This window comes from Struthio camelus, chromosome W (assembly GCF_040807025.1).
Source record: "Struthio camelus isolate bStrCam1 chromosome W, bStrCam1.hap1, whole genome shotgun sequence".
In the NCBI taxonomy this organism is placed as follows: Eukaryota; Metazoa; Chordata; class Aves; order Struthioniformes; family Struthionidae; genus Struthio; species Struthio camelus.
This window is the reverse complement of record NC_090981.1, coordinates 992,103-1,013,197: the sequence shown is the minus strand read 5'-3', so window position 1 is coordinate 1,013,197 and position 21,095 is coordinate 992,103. Positions and strand designations below refer to the sequence as shown.

The 21,095-nt window shown below is 47.5% G+C and overlaps 1 protein-coding gene across 8 annotated transcripts in view; it reads right to left on the bottom strand.

The window, feature by feature from the left end:
* Positions 1 to 15,518, bottom strand: part of LOC104145395 (phospholipid-transporting ATPase ABCA1-like) — a 108,250-nt gene extending 92,732 nt beyond the window's left edge. For all 8 annotated transcript variants that reach the window (XR_011137349.1, XR_011137348.1, XR_011137350.1 and 5 more), the window contains exons 1-2: positions 15,272 to 15,518; positions 5,156 to 5,249 (exon numbers count right to left, since the gene is read on the bottom strand). Coding sequence is in view for 5 of the 8 variants with exons in the window: in XM_068925137.1 (XP_068781238.1) it covers positions 5,156 to 5,249; positions 15,272 to 15,298 (121 nt within the window). In the remaining 3 variants the exon portion in view is untranslated. The remainder of the gene's footprint in view (positions 1 to 5,155; positions 5,250 to 15,271) is intronic.
* Positions 15,519 to 21,095: the final 5,577 nt, after the last annotated feature.

Below are 21,095 nucleotides of genomic sequence, written 5' to 3'. Positions count from 1 at the left end.
CACCGAACCCTTCTGCCTGGCCTCCACCAGGAACCGAGAATGCTCACGGGTGTGGCCCCGGCCGCCTCCTGCCTTCCTACTTCCAGGTTGCTTGTACCAATGGCGACCTGTGATGTCATTACCTTGCAACCACCATAGGGTGAGCACGTGCACATACTTGTTTATACACTCTGATTTGTCCTGTAATCCTTTACCCTCTGGTTTATTCTGTAATCTTTTTTTTTTTTTTCCCTTCGGAAGCTTCTGTGTATAATTGTAAATAGATTATTGTGTCGTTATTGCATTACATTGTTCATGTTGTTACTGTTGTTATATAGTAGCGTTGTTACTATTACTTAACTTGATTGTTGCATAAGTAAAGTTACTATTTGTTCAACTAGTGTTTGTGAATTCATAATCAAAAGCCAACTTCTCACTGCCAACCCAAAAGAATCTGATTGATTGAGTCCAGAGTCTCTGCTGGGTATATTAGAATTGGGACCCCAAAATGCTGCTATTTGGCCGGGCCACAGAGACCGCTTGTAACACACAGGTCTATACCAGCACTTCAGTAAAACTGAGCCCCTTGTCCTCCAACAATGGGGGGAGAAAGGCTTCCATCATATAATCCTATAACTTAGGCTGCCACCCTACTTTCCACACATGAAGTCGCTTTCTCACCTTCAATGCTAGGAAACAATATTATGCAAGTGATATTGAAGAAAGGATATAAAACAACTACTGAAGGCCTTGATTCTACGACACATTCTACTCTCCACTTTGTCTATAGGGCAAAGAGCCCCAGGAGAGCAGGTTGATCTTTAAGGACCACCTCCTCAGAACATAAAAACAGCCCATTCAAATGTGCAGAAAGAACAAGCATGGCAGAAGACCAGGATAGAGGAACATAGAGCTCTTGACTGAGCTCAAAAAGGAAGCACGCTTGGAAGGAATACAGAGACATTGCTCACACATGTAGGAATGGAGTTAGGAAAGCCAAAGTTCAGTTGGAGTTGAAACTAGCAAGGAAAGTGAAGGGCAACAAGAAAGGATTCTACAGTGACATAAGCAGAAAAAGGAAAGCTAAGGAGAGTGTGGGCCCATTGTTCAGTGGGGCAGGGGACCCAGTGACAAGGGGCATGGAAAAGACTGAGGCACTCAATGCCTTCCTTGCCTCAGTTTACACTGGGAAGGCCAAGGGCAAACCTTACCAGGTCCCTGAGCCTCCTAGCAGAGTCTTTGGGAGTGAAGCAGTACCCACAATAGAAGACCACAGTCAGGAAACACTTACCCCCCTTGGACATGCACAGGTCTATGGGACCTGATGGGACGCACCCAAGGGTGCTGAGGGAGCTGGCCAATGTCATCGCGAGGCTGCTCCCTATCATCTTTGAAAGGTCATGGCAATCATGGGAGGTTCCTGATGACTGGAAAAAGGCAGACATCACATCCACTTTCAAGAAGAGCAAGGAGGAGGATCCAGGGAACTACAGGCTGGTCAGCCTCACCTCAGTCTCCAGGAAAGTGATGGAGCAAATTGTCTTGGAAGCTATTTTTAAACACATGAAGGACAAGAAGGTGATTGGGAGCAGCCAGCACAGGTTTACCAAGGGTAAGTCATGCCTGACCAACCTCATCATTACTTTCTGTGATGAGGTGACTGGCTCTGTGGACCAGGGGAGGGCAGCGGATGTTGGATACCTTGACTTTTAGCAAGGCCTTTGACACAGTCCCCCATAGTCTCCTTATTGCCAAATTGGTGAGATATGGGCTAGATAAGTGGATGATAAGGTGGGTGGACAATTGGCAGGACTACCGGGCTCAGAGTTGTGACCAGTGGTGCAAAGTGCAGCTGGGGGCCAATAACTGGTGGCATCCCTCAGGGATCAGTACCGGGCCCCCAATACTGTGTAATATCTTCATTAACAGCCTGGATGATCAGGCATAGTGCACTCTCAGCAAGTTTGTGGATGACCCCAAATTGGGGGGGAGAGCGGTCAATATGCTGGAGGCCAGGGCTGCTGTTCAGAGGGACCTGAACAGGCTGGCGAAGCGGGCAGAGAGGAACTGCATGAAGTTCAACAAAAGCAAATGCCAAGTCTTGCAGCTGGGATGGAATAAGCCCATGCAACAAGACTGACTGGGGGCCTGACTGGCTAGGAAGCAGCTCTGCAGAAAAGGACCTGGGGGTCCTGGTGGACGCCAAGTTGAATGCAAGTCAGCAGTGGGCCCTTGCAGCAAAACAGGCCTGCCGCATCCTGGGCTGTATTAGTAAGAATGTAGTCAGCAGGTCTGGGGAAGTGATCCTTCCCCTCTATTTGGCACTTGTGAGACCACATTTAGAGTGCTGTGTCCAGTTTTGGGCTTCCCAGTACAAGAAGGCTTTTGACATACTGGAGCGAGTCCATCGGAGGGCGGCCAAGATGGTCGGGGGCTGGAGCACATGACATATGAGGAGAGGCTGAAAGAACTGGGCCTGTTCAGCCAGGAGAAGAGAAAGCTGAGAGGAGACCTTATTCCTGTCTACAACTACCAGATGGGAGGATGCAAAAGAGCCAGAGCCAGACTCTTCTCAGAGGTGCACGGTGGTAGGATGAGAGGCAGCAGACACAAGTTGGAACATGGGACATTCCGATTAGAGATTAGGGGACTCTCCACACACGGCTTCCTTACCCCAAGCCCACTTTCCTTACATTCTCCCCCGCTTCTCTCACCCTGCTTCCTACCTCCCTCCCCACAATTCCTTCATTCTTCTCCCCCTCTTCCTTTTTCTCCCTCATTTCCTTCCAGCCAATCCCCCCTTTCCCTTCCTCACCCCCTGCTGCCTTCTTCTCCCTCACTACCTTCCTTTCTACGCTGTCAATTACTTTCTACCCCACCTTCCTCGCTCTCCTCCCTTCCTTCCTCCGTCTCCCCACTCCTTCCTCCTCTTCTCTTCCTTCCTTCCTTTCTCTCTCCTTCCTCTCTTCCTTCATCTCCCCCCTCTCTTCCTTCCTCTCCCCCTCCCTTCCTCACTCTCTCCCTCCCTTTTCCCTTCCTCTCCCCACTCCCTTCATTCCTTCTTTTGTCTCCCCCCCCCCGCCTGCCTTCCTCTCTCCCCTGGTACCTTGCTTCCTTCCTCCCTCTCCCCCTTCCTTCCTTCCTCTCCCCCTACTTTCCTCCTTCTCTCCCTTCCTTTTGACCTTCCTCTCCCCAATCCTTCCTTCCTCCCTCTCCCCCTTGCTTCCTTCCTTCCTCTCCCCACTCCCTCCCTTCCTCTTCCCCCGCCTGCCTTCCTCTCCCTCCTTCTTTCCTTGTTTTGTCTTCCCTGCCTGCCTTCCTCTCTCCCCTAGTACCTTCCTTCCTCCCTCTCCCCCTTCCTTCATCTCCCTCTTTCTTCCTTCTGCTCCCCCTTCCTCCCTTACTCTCCCCTCCCTCCCTTACTCTCCCCATCCCTTCTTTCCTCTAAACCCTTCCTTCATTCCTGTCCCCCGTTCCTTCTTCTCTCTCCCCACGCCTGCCACCTTCTCACAGCTTCCTTTCTTTCTCTCCCCATTTTTTTATTCCTTCCTCTCCCCCCCGCCTGCTGTCCCCTCCCCCTCCTGCCTTCCTTCCTCTCCCCCAACCTGCCTTTCTTTCCCTCCCTTCCTTCCTCCCTCTCCTCCCTTCCTTCCTCTCCCTCCTCTCCCTCTCCTCCTCCCTCCCTTCCTCTCCCCTCTCTCCCCTCCTGCCTCTCCCCTATCCCTTCCTTCCTGCCTCTCCCCGCTTTCCTTTCTGCCTCTCTCCCCCTCCCTTCCCATCCCTCCTCCATTCCCTTTCTTCCTGCCTCTCCCCCATTTCCTTCCTCCCTCTACCCCATTCCCTCCCCTCCTTCCTTTCCCTTCTTTCTTTCCTGCCTCTTGACCTACCTTTTTCTCCTTCTTCCCCAGTCCTTTATTTCCTCTCTCCCAATCCCTTCCTCCCTCTCCATATTTCCTTCCTTTCTGCCTCTCCCCCTCCCTGCCTCTCCCTCTCCCTTCCTTCCTCCCTCTCCCCTAACCTTTCCTTCCTCTCACTCCATCTCTTCCTACCTCTCTCCCCCTTACCTTCCTTCCTCTCCCTTCCTTACCTCTTCCATTTCTCCCCCCTTCCCTCTTCTCCTCCTCCCCCTCCCTCTCTCCCCTCCCTCTCCCCTTCCCTCCTCCCTCTCCCCCTCCCTCTCCCCCTCCCCTTCCACCTCCCCATCCTCTCCCCCTTCCCTTCCTCCCCTCTTCTCTCTTCCACCCTTCCCCCTTCCCTTCCTCCACCTTCCCTCTCTCCTTTTCCTCCCCCTTCCCCCTCTCTCCCCTCCTCTCTCCCCTCTTCCTCCCTTCCTCTCCCCCCCTTCTTCTCTTCTTCCCCCTTCCTCTCTCTTCCCCCTTCCTCCTCTCTCCCTCTCCCCCTCCCTCCCCTTTGCTGACCCTTAACCCTTACCTTGCAATAATCAGGTAACGGAAAGAAACAAGAAGCTCTTCCACAGTAAACTAATTGTATGAGGCTGTCACCATCACTGTAAGATGAAGGGCATTGCTGACAAACAAGCCCTGCTTCCTAAAGGAAATGGCAAGCAATCCAGGGGCCTGAATATCTTCCTTTGCAGTATAGGGAATAAGTTTCTTTTAAAGAGGAAAGCAGCCATATGTCCACTTATCTAGAGACAAAGTAAATTGATTTTCCCCACAAACATATGTGACCACTGAATCTACTGAGCTGACAGTCTGTGGTTAGAAGGAATGGAGTTCCTTTTATATTCTTTAATATGTATAATACATCAACTCACATCACTATTGCCTGGAAATGAGACTGAACACTGCTTTTTAACTCAAAGGCATGTACAGATCAAGGATGAGTAATAAGGCTTAGGTTCTTCTTGTGGGTTTTGTATACTGGTCATGCTTGCATGCCAGATTCTTGGCTAATATACTATAAGTGCAAAAAAAAAAAAACCCAGCAGCAGCTTACAGTCTTGGATCAGCAACAGTGTTAAAACATGCTACAGCCACGCCTCCCCCCCCCCCTTTGGGAGCAGTTTGATATGGAAAGGAGCCACTAAACTTCCCTTGAAGAGTTTTGACAGAGGTAGCAGAGCTAATGGTTGCATATTTGTTTCTTGCCAGTTGCATTACCTAACCATGAAACAATGGCTATACTGGGTGCAGCTGCCATGTTTGGTACTTACATTCATGCTGTTCAGAGGGTGGATATGAAAGTCTTACAGAGATGAGGATGCAGAAGATAAAGAGAGGCCAAGTGACTTCAATCAGCAGCTGAAACTGGAAACAGTAAAGAAAGTATTAAGCAGTCATATTCCAAAATACTAGGGGGACCAGATATTCCAATACAATCTACTTGTATACCTGGACAGATTTTGCAAGTACTACCTCAGATCCCTCTGCCTATGCATACCAGGACCAAGAAGTTTGCTCCTACATGATCAAAGGATCCTGTTTACTACAAACTACACAGGCTAAGGCTGACATCTGACTGACTAGTAACTGGATCCAAAAGTAGTGAAAACTGAGTGTTCCAGTCTCCCAGGCATCTCTGATAATAGTGCCAGGGCTTTCCAGGATGCATTTAGGGGTATTGTTTCCCACCTGTTATTTTCATGTACCTATGGTAGGATTGTTGGCCAAGAAACTCTACTGCAATCACACTAACAAGAGTGTCTCAGTAATATTTGAGTTTTTGTAAGATATATATCTATATATAATTAGTGATAGAAGCCCAGGGCCCACTAACAGTCATGACCTGCTTCCTTCAGCACCGCATTAAACAGTGATCTGGCTCCCAGATGTTAGAGATCCTCAAGAACTACAACACTGACAAGTTGCCTATCCCTCCCCTTTCCAGGATTCTCCAGTAGCTGCTACAAGAATATAGCAGCAGAAATTTTCTTTCTCATAAGGAAGAGGAAGGCAGGTATGGAACTATGATGAACCATTCTCACTGCCAGCATCAGTGGCCACATTCTGGCACACATAGTTGGCCTCCATGCAGCAGTGATGGCTGTTGACAAGGAGAGGGATAAAGCAGTACTGGTTGGGTTTGTGCAGGCTTCTCAGTGTGGCCAAGGTGTCCAGACAGCTTCTCACTCCAGCAGTTATGACAACAATCCCAAGAAGCAGAAAAACTCCATCTGAGCCCTATCTCTCTACTTGCTCAGAAAAAGATTCATTAGGCATGAAATAAAGCTCACTTAGCAGGTACACAGTAATACCTAACTAGCATCATTCTCAAAGAGGGAACCTAGCTACTGGCATGCACAGCTCCTCTTTTGCATGTACAATTACAGTAATTATACAATCAGGCAGGTAAGCATATATGGGCTGTGTGCAGAGCTGTGTGCTGCTGTGCATACCCCTGTACAAGCACTTAACGTCTGCCTTTCCAGGCTGAAGGGGCAGGGGAAGACAGGGAAAAGAGGTGCTTAGTTTGGATTGGCCAAGTTGCAAGTTCACAGCTCATCTGCTGCATTGTAACTGCAACTGAAGTGCTATTCCGTGAGAGCGCCCCCCCCCCCCCCCCGTGAGACACTGGCTATTTCTGAAACGCTTGCATAGGGGTCAAACTTAGTCTGAGTGGAATTTCAGCGGAGAGTTTAGGCTCCATGTCCAATCCTCTGTGCTAATCAACTAAAAGTGTTTCCCCTTCCTTGGCAGTTTCCTGACCTTTTTGACAGTAATTGCATCAAGGCTTTTCATCCATGGTGGCCTTTGAAGAAGACGTGGGGACACTGAAAGGGGACGTGCCTTACTCAAGCTCATGCTAGGTAGATACTAGAAATCAAGTCTCCTCACTCACTGGCTTGTGCTACTAGACCAGGCTGATAAATAGTGATGTGAAACTTCTAAACCTTGGCTGATGATGCAGGATACCACTAAATATTGAGGTCTAAACCATCAACAGGAAATCTGTTGAGCAAGAACTAACCAAACAACCACCCCAATCTCACTGCCAACCACTCTCCCCAGCTTTACTGTCTAGGTGTAATGCCCAGAGCTCCCATCAGCCCCCCATCTGCTCCATCCTTCCACAGGATTCTGAGATTACTCCTGGTTTACAAGGGAGCAGGGAGAGATACTGAATAAGTGGAGCTGGACCAGAACAGAGCATTTTCATACAACTGTGACCCCCAAACATGATTTTCCTTTCCTTCTCTTCCCCCATCCACCCCTTATTCCCCCCACTCCAGAGAGCGGCTAAACATATTTGTGATGTTGGAAGTGATCCAGTACAAAGTAATGCTCAAGTTGCATATGTCAGTCTGAGCTTTGAACTCAGCTTTTGCAATGTGGTTCAGACTCACAGCAGCTGAAGAGAGGGTGCAGTGGGAAACAAAGGCTAGCCTACCATTCTAATGAAAGAGTAAAAAGGATCAAAAGCATATCATCTTCACACAAACTATTTCTGGGACACATCTTCAATAGATACAAATGAGAGACAACCCACATCAGTATACTTAACTGAAAGGCATCCATTTCCAAACAGGAAGACAAACAGATGGATCACTCATGCAGCCATGATAACAATGCAACAAAAAGATATTCTACTACTTTCCTACCTATTTTTGTTAAATGGCCTTCCCCTCCTGACATCTCCAGGAGAACTGAGACCATTAATAAAATAAATAAATAAATAAACCCTGAAGACAGGAACCCCAAAAGAAAAAGTGAAGAGACTGCCTGAAGTCTTCATTATGAATTGACTAATAATTTCAGATTTGGATAGACCATTAACACTTTCTTTCATGCCTTATGGCTATTTGCTAGGAAACTATGATACAGAAACTGCCAGAAAAAAATGAGCAGAGCCAAGAACATGACAGAAACATGCAGGAAGATTTTTTTTTTCTCACTCTCAGACATACCTGGCTTACTGCATTTTTGTGGCATCACTAAACCATCTAAATGCCTACAGCTACCTTGACAAGACATGCCAAGCTAGAACCATGTCTTTTCAAACAACCTTCAGACTTGATGCGTTAATTTCAGAAGGCCCAGCTACAAAAAAGATATCCTCATCATAAAACTGCACAACTCCTCTGACATCTCCACCTGCTTGAACTACTTCAAGCACTGCCCCAGTGGTTCCACCCCTGTCTTAGAGCTCCCCTAATTACTGGGGTCAATTTGGGAGAGAACCAGAGTAAGGTCTCCCACAACAGCCTGCTCCACTCTAGCAGCAAGGGGAGATGAGCTCATTTTCAACACTAAGAACCTGCGTTATCTAGGTGATAGCTAAGAACAGCCACCTGTCTTCCCCTCCCCTCCTTTTTAGGTTTTTTGGAGCTATGTCTAGTTTTAAGACAACTCTCTAGTTCCACTACAACATTCTCCTAAGTTGTGAGGCACAACTTATTCATCAGTGACCTGGAGGAAGGGACAGAGTGCACCCTCAGCAAACTGGGAGGAGTGACTGATACGCCAGAAGGCTGTGCTGCCATTCAGAGGGACCTGGACAGGCTGGAGAGCTGGGCGGAGAGGAACCTCCTGAAGTTCCACAAAGGCAAGTGCAGGGTCCTGCACCTGGGGAGGAATAACCCCATGCACCAGGACAGGCTGGGGGCTGACCTGCTGGAAAGCAGCTCTGCAGAGAAGGACCTGGGAGTCCTGGTGGACAACAAGTTGACCATGAGGCAGCAATGTGCCCTTGGGGCCAAGAAGGCCAATGGTATCCTGGGCTGCATTAGGCAGAGTGTTGCCAGCAGGTCGAGGGAGGTGATCCTGCCCCTCTACTCAGCCCTGGTGAGGCCTCACCTGGAGTCCTGTGTCCAGTGCTGGGCTCCCCAGTACAAGAGAGACATGGCCCTACTGGAGCAAGTCCAGCAAAGGGCCACAAAGATGATTAGGGGACTGGAGCATCTCTCGTATGAGGAGAGGCTGAGAGCTTGGATTTTTCAGCCTCAAGAAAAGGGGGAGGGGGAGAAATATTATCAATGTTTATAAATAATTGATGGGAGAGAGTAAAGAAGACAGCCAGACTCTTCTCAGTGGTATCCAGTGAAAGACCAAGAGATAATGGGCACAAATTGAAATACAGGAAGTTCCATTCAAACAAGAAAATTTTTACTGTAATGGTAGTCAACCACTGGAACAGATTGTCCAGAGCAGTTGTGGAGTCTCCATCCTTGGAGATGCTCACAACCTGACTCGACACAGCCCTGAGTAACCTGCTCTAGTCGACCCTGCTTTGAGCAAGGGTGTTGGACTAAGCCATTTCCAGAGGTCCCTTCCAACCTCAACTGTTCTATGGAGTCAGTGAGTCTTGTTGCATACCATCCTAACTGAGTATTTTCCCTATACTCCTAGAAGAGGATAAGGTTGACACTGAACCTAATTGGAACACACCTTGGTTGAAAGATATCATCTGCCCGGATTTATATACCTCATATCAGCCACTTAAACTATACCTCCCTTTGGGAAGTTACAACAGCTTTGGGTTTCTCCTCTGATTGAAGAGATTGAATTTGCAATTGCCTCTGTGTTAACAGAAGAGACATCCCCAACACTGCTGTCATTAGGAAATGGCAGAATTTCATTGCCTTCTTTGCATGGATGGGAGCTTGGGTCTAAAAGCTTTTGACTGCTGTAAACTGCAATCTGGTAATGCTGTCACACCTGAGGAGTCAAATGGGTCATAGCACAAATATTCAGCTCATGCTCTTCCTTGCTGCACAGAGCTGCAGCTTATCTACTCTGCCTGAAGAAGTCTGATACTGGAGTGTTTTTGTACTCTGACATTCTCTCACTTTGGGCATCCAGACTGCAGGTCCAGAACATCTAAGCCCCCTAGTTTTCAGTCCACCCATGACTTTGCAGGATTGGAAACAGGTCCTTCCAAAAGCTAAAGGAGACCAGCTGTTCTCCCAGGGACCACTGGATATGAGACATCAAGATACAGGATTCTCCCCCACCCATTTTCCTTGAAGGGAAAGATACAAGGCTATGACTTCAGTAGATAAAAGTCTGCTGGTATCAACTTTCAGTCTGCCTTCTCCTGTATGTTAAGTTCTTCCAGAGCAGCAGTCCCAATTGCATCCAGAAAGCCATCTTCCTTCAGCAAAGCCCAGTAGCTCCCTTTGTGCAGCAGCAGCACACAGCAGTGACCTGGTGGTTGGGCATTAACCAGAAAACAAGAGTTGAAAGAAAGAGGGAAAGGGAGAGTTGAAAGAACTGTGTTAGGGAAGAAAAAAAGAAAAGAAAAGAAAAGAAAAGAAAAGAAAAGAAAAGAAAAGAAAAGAAAAGAAAAGAAAAGAAAAGAAGCAAGTCATGAAAGGGTGGGGATAGAGCCTGCCCTCTGTGCACCCACGCAGCTTCACGGCATCCAGTTGCATTCCCCATCTCTGCCTTCTTACCTCATGTACGCCAACCATATCCCATGAGCCCAAGTAAGGCCAGAGTTAGACTGTCTATTACCTCAGAGCTCCTAGACACAAAAGGTTGAAACATCCTCAAGAGAGGAATTTCCTACCTTCCTGCCCCAAAAAAATCCAAGAGCAAAACAAAGCCAGGAGGAAAGAAAAAGCTGTAGGCTTCGAAAGCTGATTTAGAGACCCGCTGAATGGGATTGAGCCCTATGACTAAGAGCTTCTTTCCATGTTTATTTCTATAATGGTAAAAAACATGCTTCCAAATTAGGAATGCCTTTATTTTGAAGTCCAGACAGCACTTTCCCCTACAAGCAATGCTGCTATGTGCTTGACAGGGGAAGGAGAAATGCCTGAATCCCTGAACACAAGTGACTAAGTATGGCTCTGCAGCCATTCATATTTGAGCAAAGTGAACGGAAAATTGCTGTTGTATCACTGTGATCATGTCTGACAGTCACTCGGCCTCCAAAGTTGTTTCAAACAGAGTGCATTCAGCATGCACCTTCCAAGAGTATGAGAGAATGTATGAAGAGTTGAGAAACATTTGACTCCTCAGTGGTCATTAGTAGTACAGTATAGGCTTGGGTATACAAGGGCTTCCAGAAAAGCTCAAAGAAATGTAAATAAACATAATTAAATTCCTTTCTTTCAGAATTCATTTGGTATAGCTCAACTTACTTTTGAATTTAAGCCACCTCAGATTAAGGATATTTGTTCTGAATAAACATGTCCACACATGAGTTTAATCCACATCAAATCAATTCTGATTTATATTCCTGAATAGCCTGTGTTGACAAACTCAGTGTTAACAGGACAGCTAGTTGTCAATTCAAATACACTAGGAGATAATCATTCTCTAACATCTGAGAAACTGGGAAAGCACATGCTTCTGACTAGTGCCCCACATACCAGTGTCCTAATCCCTGTGACTCAAAGCCACATGCCTCCATCAAAAAACATTTTTCAAAATTCATAAACATGCTAGCAACATAAGACTTCTTCAGGAAATGCTCCTACTGGTCCTACACTGGAGTAGGACTAGATGATTATAAAGAACAATTCTGTATGTAAGCTCCAAGTCAAACATTCAGCCCAAACCATCCTTTAAGTTCTGTCTACAGACAAATTCCATTATTACAAATGACTTGTAGCTTTAAAAAGCCTGTCTAATAAGCATAGGCCCTACTGAGGTGACAGCTAGAGACATATCCAATCAGTGACAGACACTGAGGCAGGGTAACACCAGTTTTATTGATGCCTATGGCTGACTGATTTTAACCAACATGAGATTGGCATATTTGGTTCACTGCTGATAAGTGAACTAGGTCCCCCAGAATCATCACTAATGATCAAGTGCTTTGTGGATTAAGAGTCTCAGTGCAGAACAGGTTAGCACCCTTTCAGATGTTCTTCCAGCTGTCAAAGAGCAAGAACAAGCCAGAGCCACAGAAGACTCCTTGCTAGACCCAACGCTATCAGTTCAGTAGTAGTTGAATTTTGTATTTCTACTTTAGCCCAATTTTAGTTTTCAGCACAGCTGTGAAATCCAACTTGCACTGCAATTCCAAAATCCACAAAGAACAGCTAGTTTCCACTGTGACCTTTTGTTTCTCATCTAGTTAAAGTAAGGTTTTGTGATCCAATAGTATGTACGAATGATCACTTCCAAACCAAAAAGCATCTAATGCAGCAATACTGTTTATGCCTAGACCAGAAGAGTTGCATGAATTCACCGTTGTAGGACAAGCTTTCTGTGGTGAGTAGTAGTGCAGCTCTGCTGAGCAGAAGAGATTTACCCACTTATACCAGCCAATACTGGCCCTGTCCTTTTAGAGAGCATAATATCCTGTTTTTATAGAGTACTTACTCTCTGAAAGTAGGAAGTCATCCCTCTGCTTTAGCAAAAGGTACGACCTAGTTGTGGAGAGCTTTGTTGTACACACCAAACTTGTAGGAGCCACATAGTATAAGTGTGCAATTAAGCAATGGTGCTTGCTACCGAGTTATCCTCCTGACTTCCACTATTATTAGGAGTGAGAATGGGCCTCTAGGCAGTAGAAAAATGGCCTTGATTATCTGTGCTGTCTCAGGAACCCTAAGTTCAGTTCCCAGCTCCAGCACAAGCTGCCTTGGATTCCTCAAGAAAACTGAAAATTTTCAGTTGTTTTATAGAGGAATTGGAAGCAGTCACTGTATTTGGGTGGCTTGTAACATAAGAGTCCCAACTGCCACTGGAAGCTTTAAATTCTTTTTCCATTGTGTGGACCCTACAAGTTTTCCAGTATAGGTAGGTATCTATATACAGAAAGTTTAAGCCTACAGGCAACAAGCTTTCTTCCCTTAACTAGAAATCCATTTTTGTCCAGCTCTGCTTCAGCATTTCTCCACCTCTTTACCAACATATGCAACAACTGCATATTTGGACTGCATGAAACATGCCAGGGAGGAAACTCAAATCACATGCACATAGCAGCTGACTGGTACCCCAGGTGTAAACTAGCTACCACCTTAATACAGATAAGAGGGAGCTATCAGAAAGGGCTGGCTGGTAACTGAAACAAGCAATGGGTGTTTGGAATTATGTCCTAAAGCCATGCAAGTGTCCTATGCAACATACGAATACTTCAGTAAATTTAAGTGAGCGCTCAGCTAACCAGACAGTTGAGGAAAAAGGGTCAAGAGGTCACTTTGCATTTAACCATCAAATCAATGGTGAGGATCCAAAAAACAGAGGTTCCTGCATGTTGTACTAACATGCCAGTCAGACCTGTATATACTTAGAATGCTATTTCTTAACAATATCCCAGATTGTTTTTGTCCCTGACAAAAATCACAGGAGGCATCAAGAAACAAACCTCTGAAGACATCCCCAAATATTTCTCAGAGCTTTCCCCCCAGTCTCTCCCTGGGGAGAGGCTGACCCCTACAGTCTCCAGCCTGGAGAACCAGAGGACAGAAGATCTGCAGGAGGTACAGAACAATCTGCATAAAACCTCTGATCTGTCTCAGTGGTACCTGCCCTGCTCTTAGCAAAGTTCTAACATCAGGTCAAGACTTTCTTTATGGCTTCAACTGCTGAAAGTCCATTAGCCAGTATGCCAAGAATCCCCAGACCAGAACCATCTTAAATACAAAGCTATATATTTTTACAGCTGTAAAACTTGAGAGAAAAGTTGGACTGGTAGAGGCTCAATTCTCCACCCCCATTCCTGATGCCTGTACTAAGCAAACATACAAAAGCAGCTTTCTGAGAACAGAGCAGCTGTTTGCCTTTTTTTTTTTTTGGGGGGGGGGGGAACATGGGACAGGACTTTCCCCTAGAAAAGAAATCACTATTTAAACAGGGAACAAAGCAAACTTATCAAACCCTATGAGACTAGAATATTTCAGAATCCGGGTAAATAGGCTATAGAGCCTTTTACCTCTCTAGGATTGACTTAAACCCAGTCCTAGTGAGCAGAGCTAAAAGCTGTTACTACTTGATGAAGGTTCACTGGCCTCAAGAGGAATTTAGTGGGCTCTGTCCAGTTCTCCTGGACAGATTTCCACATGAAAAGCCATCATAACCATTGGCAGCTCTCCACAGACCAAGCAACCATAGAGAATATCAGTCCCTAACATCTAGAGATGGTGCCCTTTATCAAGGAAAAAGCATTATTGATGGGACACAGAATGGGTTTATATTGCTAGAGCTAGTGCTTTTGCTGTCCTAACAGCAGACATAGTCTAGTGCATTAAATATTCAGCCTCAGATGAAGAGCTGAGATCAAACGTCTGCTTGACTCCAATAGCTTCTGCATAAATACATATTAAAAAAAAATCAAACAATAACCATTCCCTTAAGAAAATAGACAACTAAAATGAGAACACTGGATTTGAGTAGCAATGTAGTCTTCAGGAATGCTGAGGAATGTCTTAGCATTTTGTTTCCTTTAGGTAGCATCTCACAGAGTGAACATCAACCCAGGTCTAGAGAAAGTCCCCAGTTCCCCAGTGTTCAGGGTCCCCCTAGCTAAGAGCAGACCCCTTGAGGGCTGCAAATGCTGATGGCAGCAGATAGTGCCTTTTCCTCAAGAACTGAGGGCTTGACTCAGACAAAGCAAACAGATTATCTTGGCTGAGCATTTGGGGAACAGAGGTGCAGATAACTTCAGTGATTTGCCCAAGGTCACACAAGGAATACACTAGAGACTCAAGAATTAAGTTCAGAACCCTCCAAATCAGGGTCTGTCTTGGCCACTTCTCTGCATAACATGCAGATCCCAGATTCTGGCTTCTCCCAGCACAGTGGTACTATAGTAGTTACAACAAAAAAAACAAAAACAAACCACAACTATCTCTACACAATTATATCCACTTTGGACAACCTATGACTGGAAGATGCAATAAGAAGCTTTAAAGGTATAGAAAGGATGAAGAAAGCTTCATTAGAACTTCAACAATTCCCAGAAAGGGAAAAAACTCTTTGCATCAATACAACTGCAGCAAGACCAAAGGAGGTGGAGAACCAGCTTTAGGCCCAGTTCTGTTGAGGTTAGGATAGACAAAGTACAGCTGAGGGCAAACACAAACCACTATTGATCTATCCTGCTGCAAGACAGTCAGTGCATACAGAATCCAGAGTAAGAGTAGCCATTCTATGGTCAAAATAGCTCATGCAAAGCCTGCAAGACTAATAGAAAGAAGTCTAATATTCGCATCTTTCAAATTGATTGGTAACAGTGATTCTCTAACAAACCTTCAAGAAGAGTCAAAGTATTCATGACATCTACGTGGAGCTCAAAGGGGAAAGTGTCAAACAATAGCACTTCTATAGGAATAAAAATAACAATGTTCTTTTTATAATTATATTTCTAATCTGAAGAGCCTGAAGTTAAACAGATGTTAATAAAAATGTTAAAGCAAAGACTTCAAGAAACTCACCTGAGTCTGCAAGCAACACAAAAGCATGGATGGGAATATAACCAACAGATCCTACACACCTGTCTCCTGGTTTAGGCACTGCTAGATTCTGTAGCAACAGCAAGTAAAGCAACGCAGATGTGAGCTTTGAACCCACAGCCTGCTGCCTGGGACATAGGTTCTTTATCAGCTGAGCCATGGACTAAAATGCTAGTCTTTTGCAACACGCACACATGACTTCTGTTTCTCTCAGATTTGCCAAATAAGCAAATCAGAAACCAAGCTTCCTGTTCTATTTAAAAATCTCAGTCAGCAAGAAGTACTTCCCTCCTCATCCAGATCAAGTCACATGGTTTAGAGTCCTTTTTGTTAATACAAATCAGAGCTGCTGGGTCATCAGGCAAGAAGTTAACACAAATATTTGTGTGATAATTCTTTGCAAAATCCTCTGCTATTTTATATCATTATATACACACACTGACAATCTGGCCTTAGTTTTGGTACCGCACAGGCCTTGGCCTTGTTCTTCAGTGCTTACTAATAAAAAAAGCAATATGGTCATGTGTCTGCCCTCTAAATTTGATTCATATAACAAGCATTTGTAAAGTGGCTATAAAACATCTAAAGGAACTAAAGATTGAGCTTTATGCTAATCCAAAACCCTCTTGACTCATTTTCCCTCTTTTTTTTTTGAGTTTACAGCATTAATATATCCAAAATATTAGGACACTGATTAAACCTTCCCATGAAGTTAATGTTAAGGATCTGCAATATCTGTTTTAAACAAAAATAAGAGGCACATCTTGCTCATTCAGTATCCTTCAGGATATACACATAGCTACAAAACATCATATAAATTACTTTGTTATAAGGAGGCCCAACCTTACAGAAGATGAGAAACTGGTGGAATAAAACTCCTTTTTGCAAAGGGTAACAAAAGAGATTGTGAATAGGTATTAACTATTGCTACTAAATCATTAGTCTTGTAACAGAGTTCAGTCCTAGGCTCTGCCTACTGTGTTAGGTACTGCACAAAGGTGGCGCAAAGTCCATACTCCAATCTGAAGAGTTGGAGCTAATTCAATGGGATGTTAAGGGAAGAAACCTGGAGCCCCAACTATTTAGGCAAAATTGCAAGGGGTTTCTAGAGGCACCTGATCTAGGCACTAAGAATAAGCAACTGGATTTTTCAGAACTCAGTATGCTGGGTGCTGAGCATTCCTGAAAGATCAGATATGATCATCTCCTGCTGGGGTGTGTATTTTGAAATATTTAGCCCAGAATTAACAACACAAGCATTTGAATACCTGGCCTTAAGTTCTTCAGAAGCCATCTGGCTTGCCTCTCCCATCAAAATTTGACTTCAAGATGCACATTTGGGGCATGAGCGGGCCCATATCTACTACTCAAAAAAGCCATAAGGGACAGTTCCTTCAAAAGCTCAGCACTAATTAACAAGTACTCCATAACCCAAATAGGACTACTTTTCTGAAGTACTCAGTACCTACATAGGCATTCATACAAAGCTACATTTTCAGAAGTGGTTGATGTTCATCAGCTTCCCTTGTGACACAGCACACCAAGCTCTTTAGGAAGCTGTCCCAGCTCACACAGGAGCAGTGTCTGCTTACCACACTGTGACAGCAAGGCAGGCAAGAGAGGGTCAGATACTGGCAGAGAGAAACACTCAAAGTTCATGAGGGGTTAAACAGGATAGATTTAATAAAGGACTTGCACTCCAAGCTGCACAGGGAGCCCTGGGAACCACGAGGAGGGGTCGCCGACAGGAAGCTGCTGGACGCTTGAGTCGGACACCCAGGTGGGACTCTCCCTGTGTATCCCAAGGGCTCCCTTTTATTTACTAAAACTATTTCCTTATCTCACCTGTGCTAACCTTGAGAAACTACTGTCTGGGAAGCAGCTAGACATTGTTGACAAAACGGAATATGCATGCCTGGCCCTGATGGGAATTCGGTCAGTGTGCAGAGAGCACACTCTGGGTCTGCTATCAGTCACCTGACTCCTCACCAGCTCTTCTGCAGGTGTGCTCATTACACTCCACCCCCTGACTGACAGAGATGTGGTGTTGGTGCCACCAGTGTGTGGACAAGGTTCAGACATGCCTTTCCGGTATTAGCCTAACTAATGGATAAAGTGTACAAGCAACTAAATCATAGTGAAGATATACATACACACACACACACACATGTGTATATATATATGTATATAAAATTATAACATGCATGCACACAAACTAATCAGCCCCGAAAACCAGGAGCATAATACATTTTCCCCATAGTCCTAATCAGACAGCCATGATGACAGTCACTGCCATGGGCTGTCCTGCGCTGATTCTTTGTATTTGACATTGAGTAGTCCTTGGAGTAGACTCATAACCTTGTGGATGTTGGGTTCAATGTGCTCACCGCAGTTCCGTCGGTGTCCCAACTGCCCTCAGTGTACAGGGATCAGACGGAGAGCAGCAATGTTGTGGCTGCACTTGACATATTCGTCAGGTCTCAGTTCTCTGAACAAGAGTCTCCTAGAGGGGACATGGACTGGGACACTTTCCCCTTTGATTAGTACCAGGTGGGTGTCTCCTGGCCCATCAGCAATGATTTCCCCTTCCGACTGTTCGGGTTTAGTCGGATCATGCACCCACACAGCATGCCCTGTAGACCCGAAACCGCCAGGTTGCTGAGTGGGCTGCAAGGGATCTACTTCCCGGATAGTGGGGACCCCTATCCGCTCACATGTCAATTGGGCTTTTTGGTCTCCCTGTGTACATTGCAGGGGTTGGGATCTGGTGTAGTGGATTGCAAGCTTCACCTCCTCAAGGTAGATCGAGTCAATGACCCCTGCAACAATGTCCACCCCCCTGGAGACCTAAACTATTACAGGGCACCAAGTGACTGCAATACTCTTGAGGTATGGCGACGGCCAACCCCATACTCAGAAGATGACAGCTATCCAGTTCTAGGGTTATTTCTTTGTGTGGCAATCGCAGATCCAACCCTGCACTCCCAGGCGTGGCTCGCACAGGGAGACAGGCTTGGGGCTGCAGCCGTTGCACTCTAAGCACACGCGGCTGCTCGATGGACTCCCCTTTGAAACGAGCATATGGGGTAGAGCCATGCAGTGGGCGGTCATTGAGGCAGGCAGTTGCCTGACAAATGTTTTTGCTCCAACCCGTGAGGGTACCAGCAGGGGACAATTTGTGCAGCTGCTCTTTGAGCAGCCCGGTCATTTGTTCTATCAATTCTGCACCTTATGGATGGTAGGATATGTTATATGTCCAGGCTATTCCTCAATCCTCGGCCCAGTTTTGAATGCCCTTCCCTGTAAAACGAGTGCCCTGGTCACTTTGGATCTCCACCAGGGAACCATATAACCCAGTCAAGTCTTCTAATGCCTTCATGGTGTGAGCCTGGGTACGTGCGGAGCAAGAGTGGGTGTACAATAGACCAGAGCAGGTACCTACAGCGGTCAGGACATATCTGTGCCGCTGGCTCTCTAGTAAGGGTCCGATAGAATCAATTTGCCACCCCTCCCCAGGCTTTTGCCCTCTGCAGATGTAACGCTTTTTGGTCCGCAACTGTTGCGGAGCTGAGCCAGTACAACAGGGGCAATGCTGCCTGGCCCCTGTTTGTGCCACTCTGTGCACGCTGCTGGCAGGGCAGTGGGTGTTGTGGGTCCCCCCCGGCGCTCTCCAGGCTGCTCGCCGCGCGCCCCCACCCCCGGGGGCGGTGTGCGCTGCTCCGGCTGCAGCTGCAGCCACCGCTCGAGCAGCTCTGCGCTGGGTTCGCCGTCCGCCTCCCGCCATGGCATGGCCGCTTGCAGCAGCTCTCGGAACATAGTGCCGCGACTCGCCCTTTCTGCCCGCTTCACGTTGACCCGCCTGTGTCCCGGCTTCCCACCGCTGCTAACAGAGGACGCCTCTGCCAACTGAGATGGCAGCGCTGCGACTTCCCCCACCACCCACAGGCAGCACCATCGCTTTAAGATGGGCGGGCCGGTTCGCAGCATCTTAGTCCGGATGGTTTTGCTCACGGGGATCGGATCCGGTAAACGCGGGGGAATACGTTCCGGACAGCATTCCTGATTGCCGCAGCCGGTTCATTCCTGCCGCGATAGCAGTCCACCCGGTGAGCCCGTCATCGACGTCCGCGGCAGCCGGCCAGGTTAACCGCGCCGCGCCCAGCACCCGCTCCACTAGGGAGGGGGAAACGCTTCGGCTTTGCTGCTGCGGGGGACGGAGGGTGCCGCGCAGCCTGGGATCCTGGGGCAGGGCCCCCGTCGCATCGAGCTCCCCTCTAGTACAATGAACCGCCTCTGGCCCATCGTCGCACAGCCTCAACAGCCGCTCTAACAACCCTTCACGGGGCTGCTGCCGGTAGCGCCCCTGCACATCCTGCAGCTCCGACGCTTTAAAATCGCGAGCAGTTGCGGTCCCTTGCAGGCTGGCCGCGCTCGGTCCGGTAGGCGGCTGCGCTGCCACCGGCCGGGCAGCTGCCTCCCCCTCACGCTCGGGGTCCGACTCCGAGCTGGGGGGCTCGTCGGGGTCCCAGATATTGCCGTCCCAAGTTTCCGGATCCCCATCGGCTTTTCGCACCAGTGCCCGCACCGCCGGGGACGGACATCTCGCCGCCCCCCTGTCGCCGCCGGCGATTTGCAATGCAGGTGGCCAAAACAGCAAACCAGTGCTCCAGCTTCTCAGCTCGATCCACGGTTGCAGTTGCAACCTCTTGGGACAGTTGGCAAGCCTCCTTAGTGGCTTCAAGATCACTTTCCACCTGCCCATTTCACTGGTGCTGTGTCAGCAACGCCTTGTCCAAGGGTGCGGAGCACAGTCAGTAAGATCCACCCCAGATCTCCTGCTGCCTTTTGTGTCTCCAGCCCTGCTTTTTCCAGCCGGAGCTTGGAGACCAGCCCCACTAACCTCTGTGGGGATACCCCCGGCTCACTCTCCAGCTCCAGCCATGCTGCGGGGGCAACCCCCACTGCTAGCTCGTGAGCCATGGGTGCCCACTGACCCGTAGTAGGCCACCCGGGATTGTGGCTCCCCACCTCCCCCTGGTCCTCTTGCCCCCAAAGAGGCATCGCCACACCAGTATCCTGCTGACTACACCAAACATGACCGCAAGGCAGGCAAGAGAGGGTCGGATGCCAGTGTAGAGAGACACTCAAGGTTCATGAGGGGTTAAACAGGAAAGTAAAGGGCTTGAACTCCAAGCTGCACAGGGAGCCCTGGGAACCACGAGGAGGGGTCGCTGACAGGAGGCTGCTGGACACAGGAGTCAGACACCCAGGCGGGACTCCCAAGGGCCCCCTTAGATCTACTAGAACTGTTTCCTTATCTCAGCTGTGCTAACCTTGGGTAGCTACCAGCTGGGAAGCAGCTAGACATTGTTGATAAAACAGAATATGCATGCCTGGCCCTGATGGGAATTCGGTCAGTGTGTACTTTCACACGCTGGGCCTACTACCATGTACTGTGCCAGTCACTGACTCCTCACCAGATATTCCACAGGTGTTCTCACTACAGGGTGCAAGAGGTTTCCCCATAGTCTTGTCTTGTAGGAACTTCCTTGCCTGCATGCAAATGCTTAAGGTACCCCAACTTAAGCCCTCTTTTGCTGATTGCATGGTCTCTGTAACTCTCCCCTTCCTCCATCTTTCCTACTTTAAATCCCTCCTTACCAGGTTGGCCAGCCTTTTGGCCAAGATTCTTGTGCCCTGCTTAGTGAGTTGGATCCCATCTCTCCCAAGAAGATGTCGATCCTCAAAGAGGGTCCAATGGTCATAGAAACCAAAACTCTGTTGCCAACACCAGCTGCACAGCCAA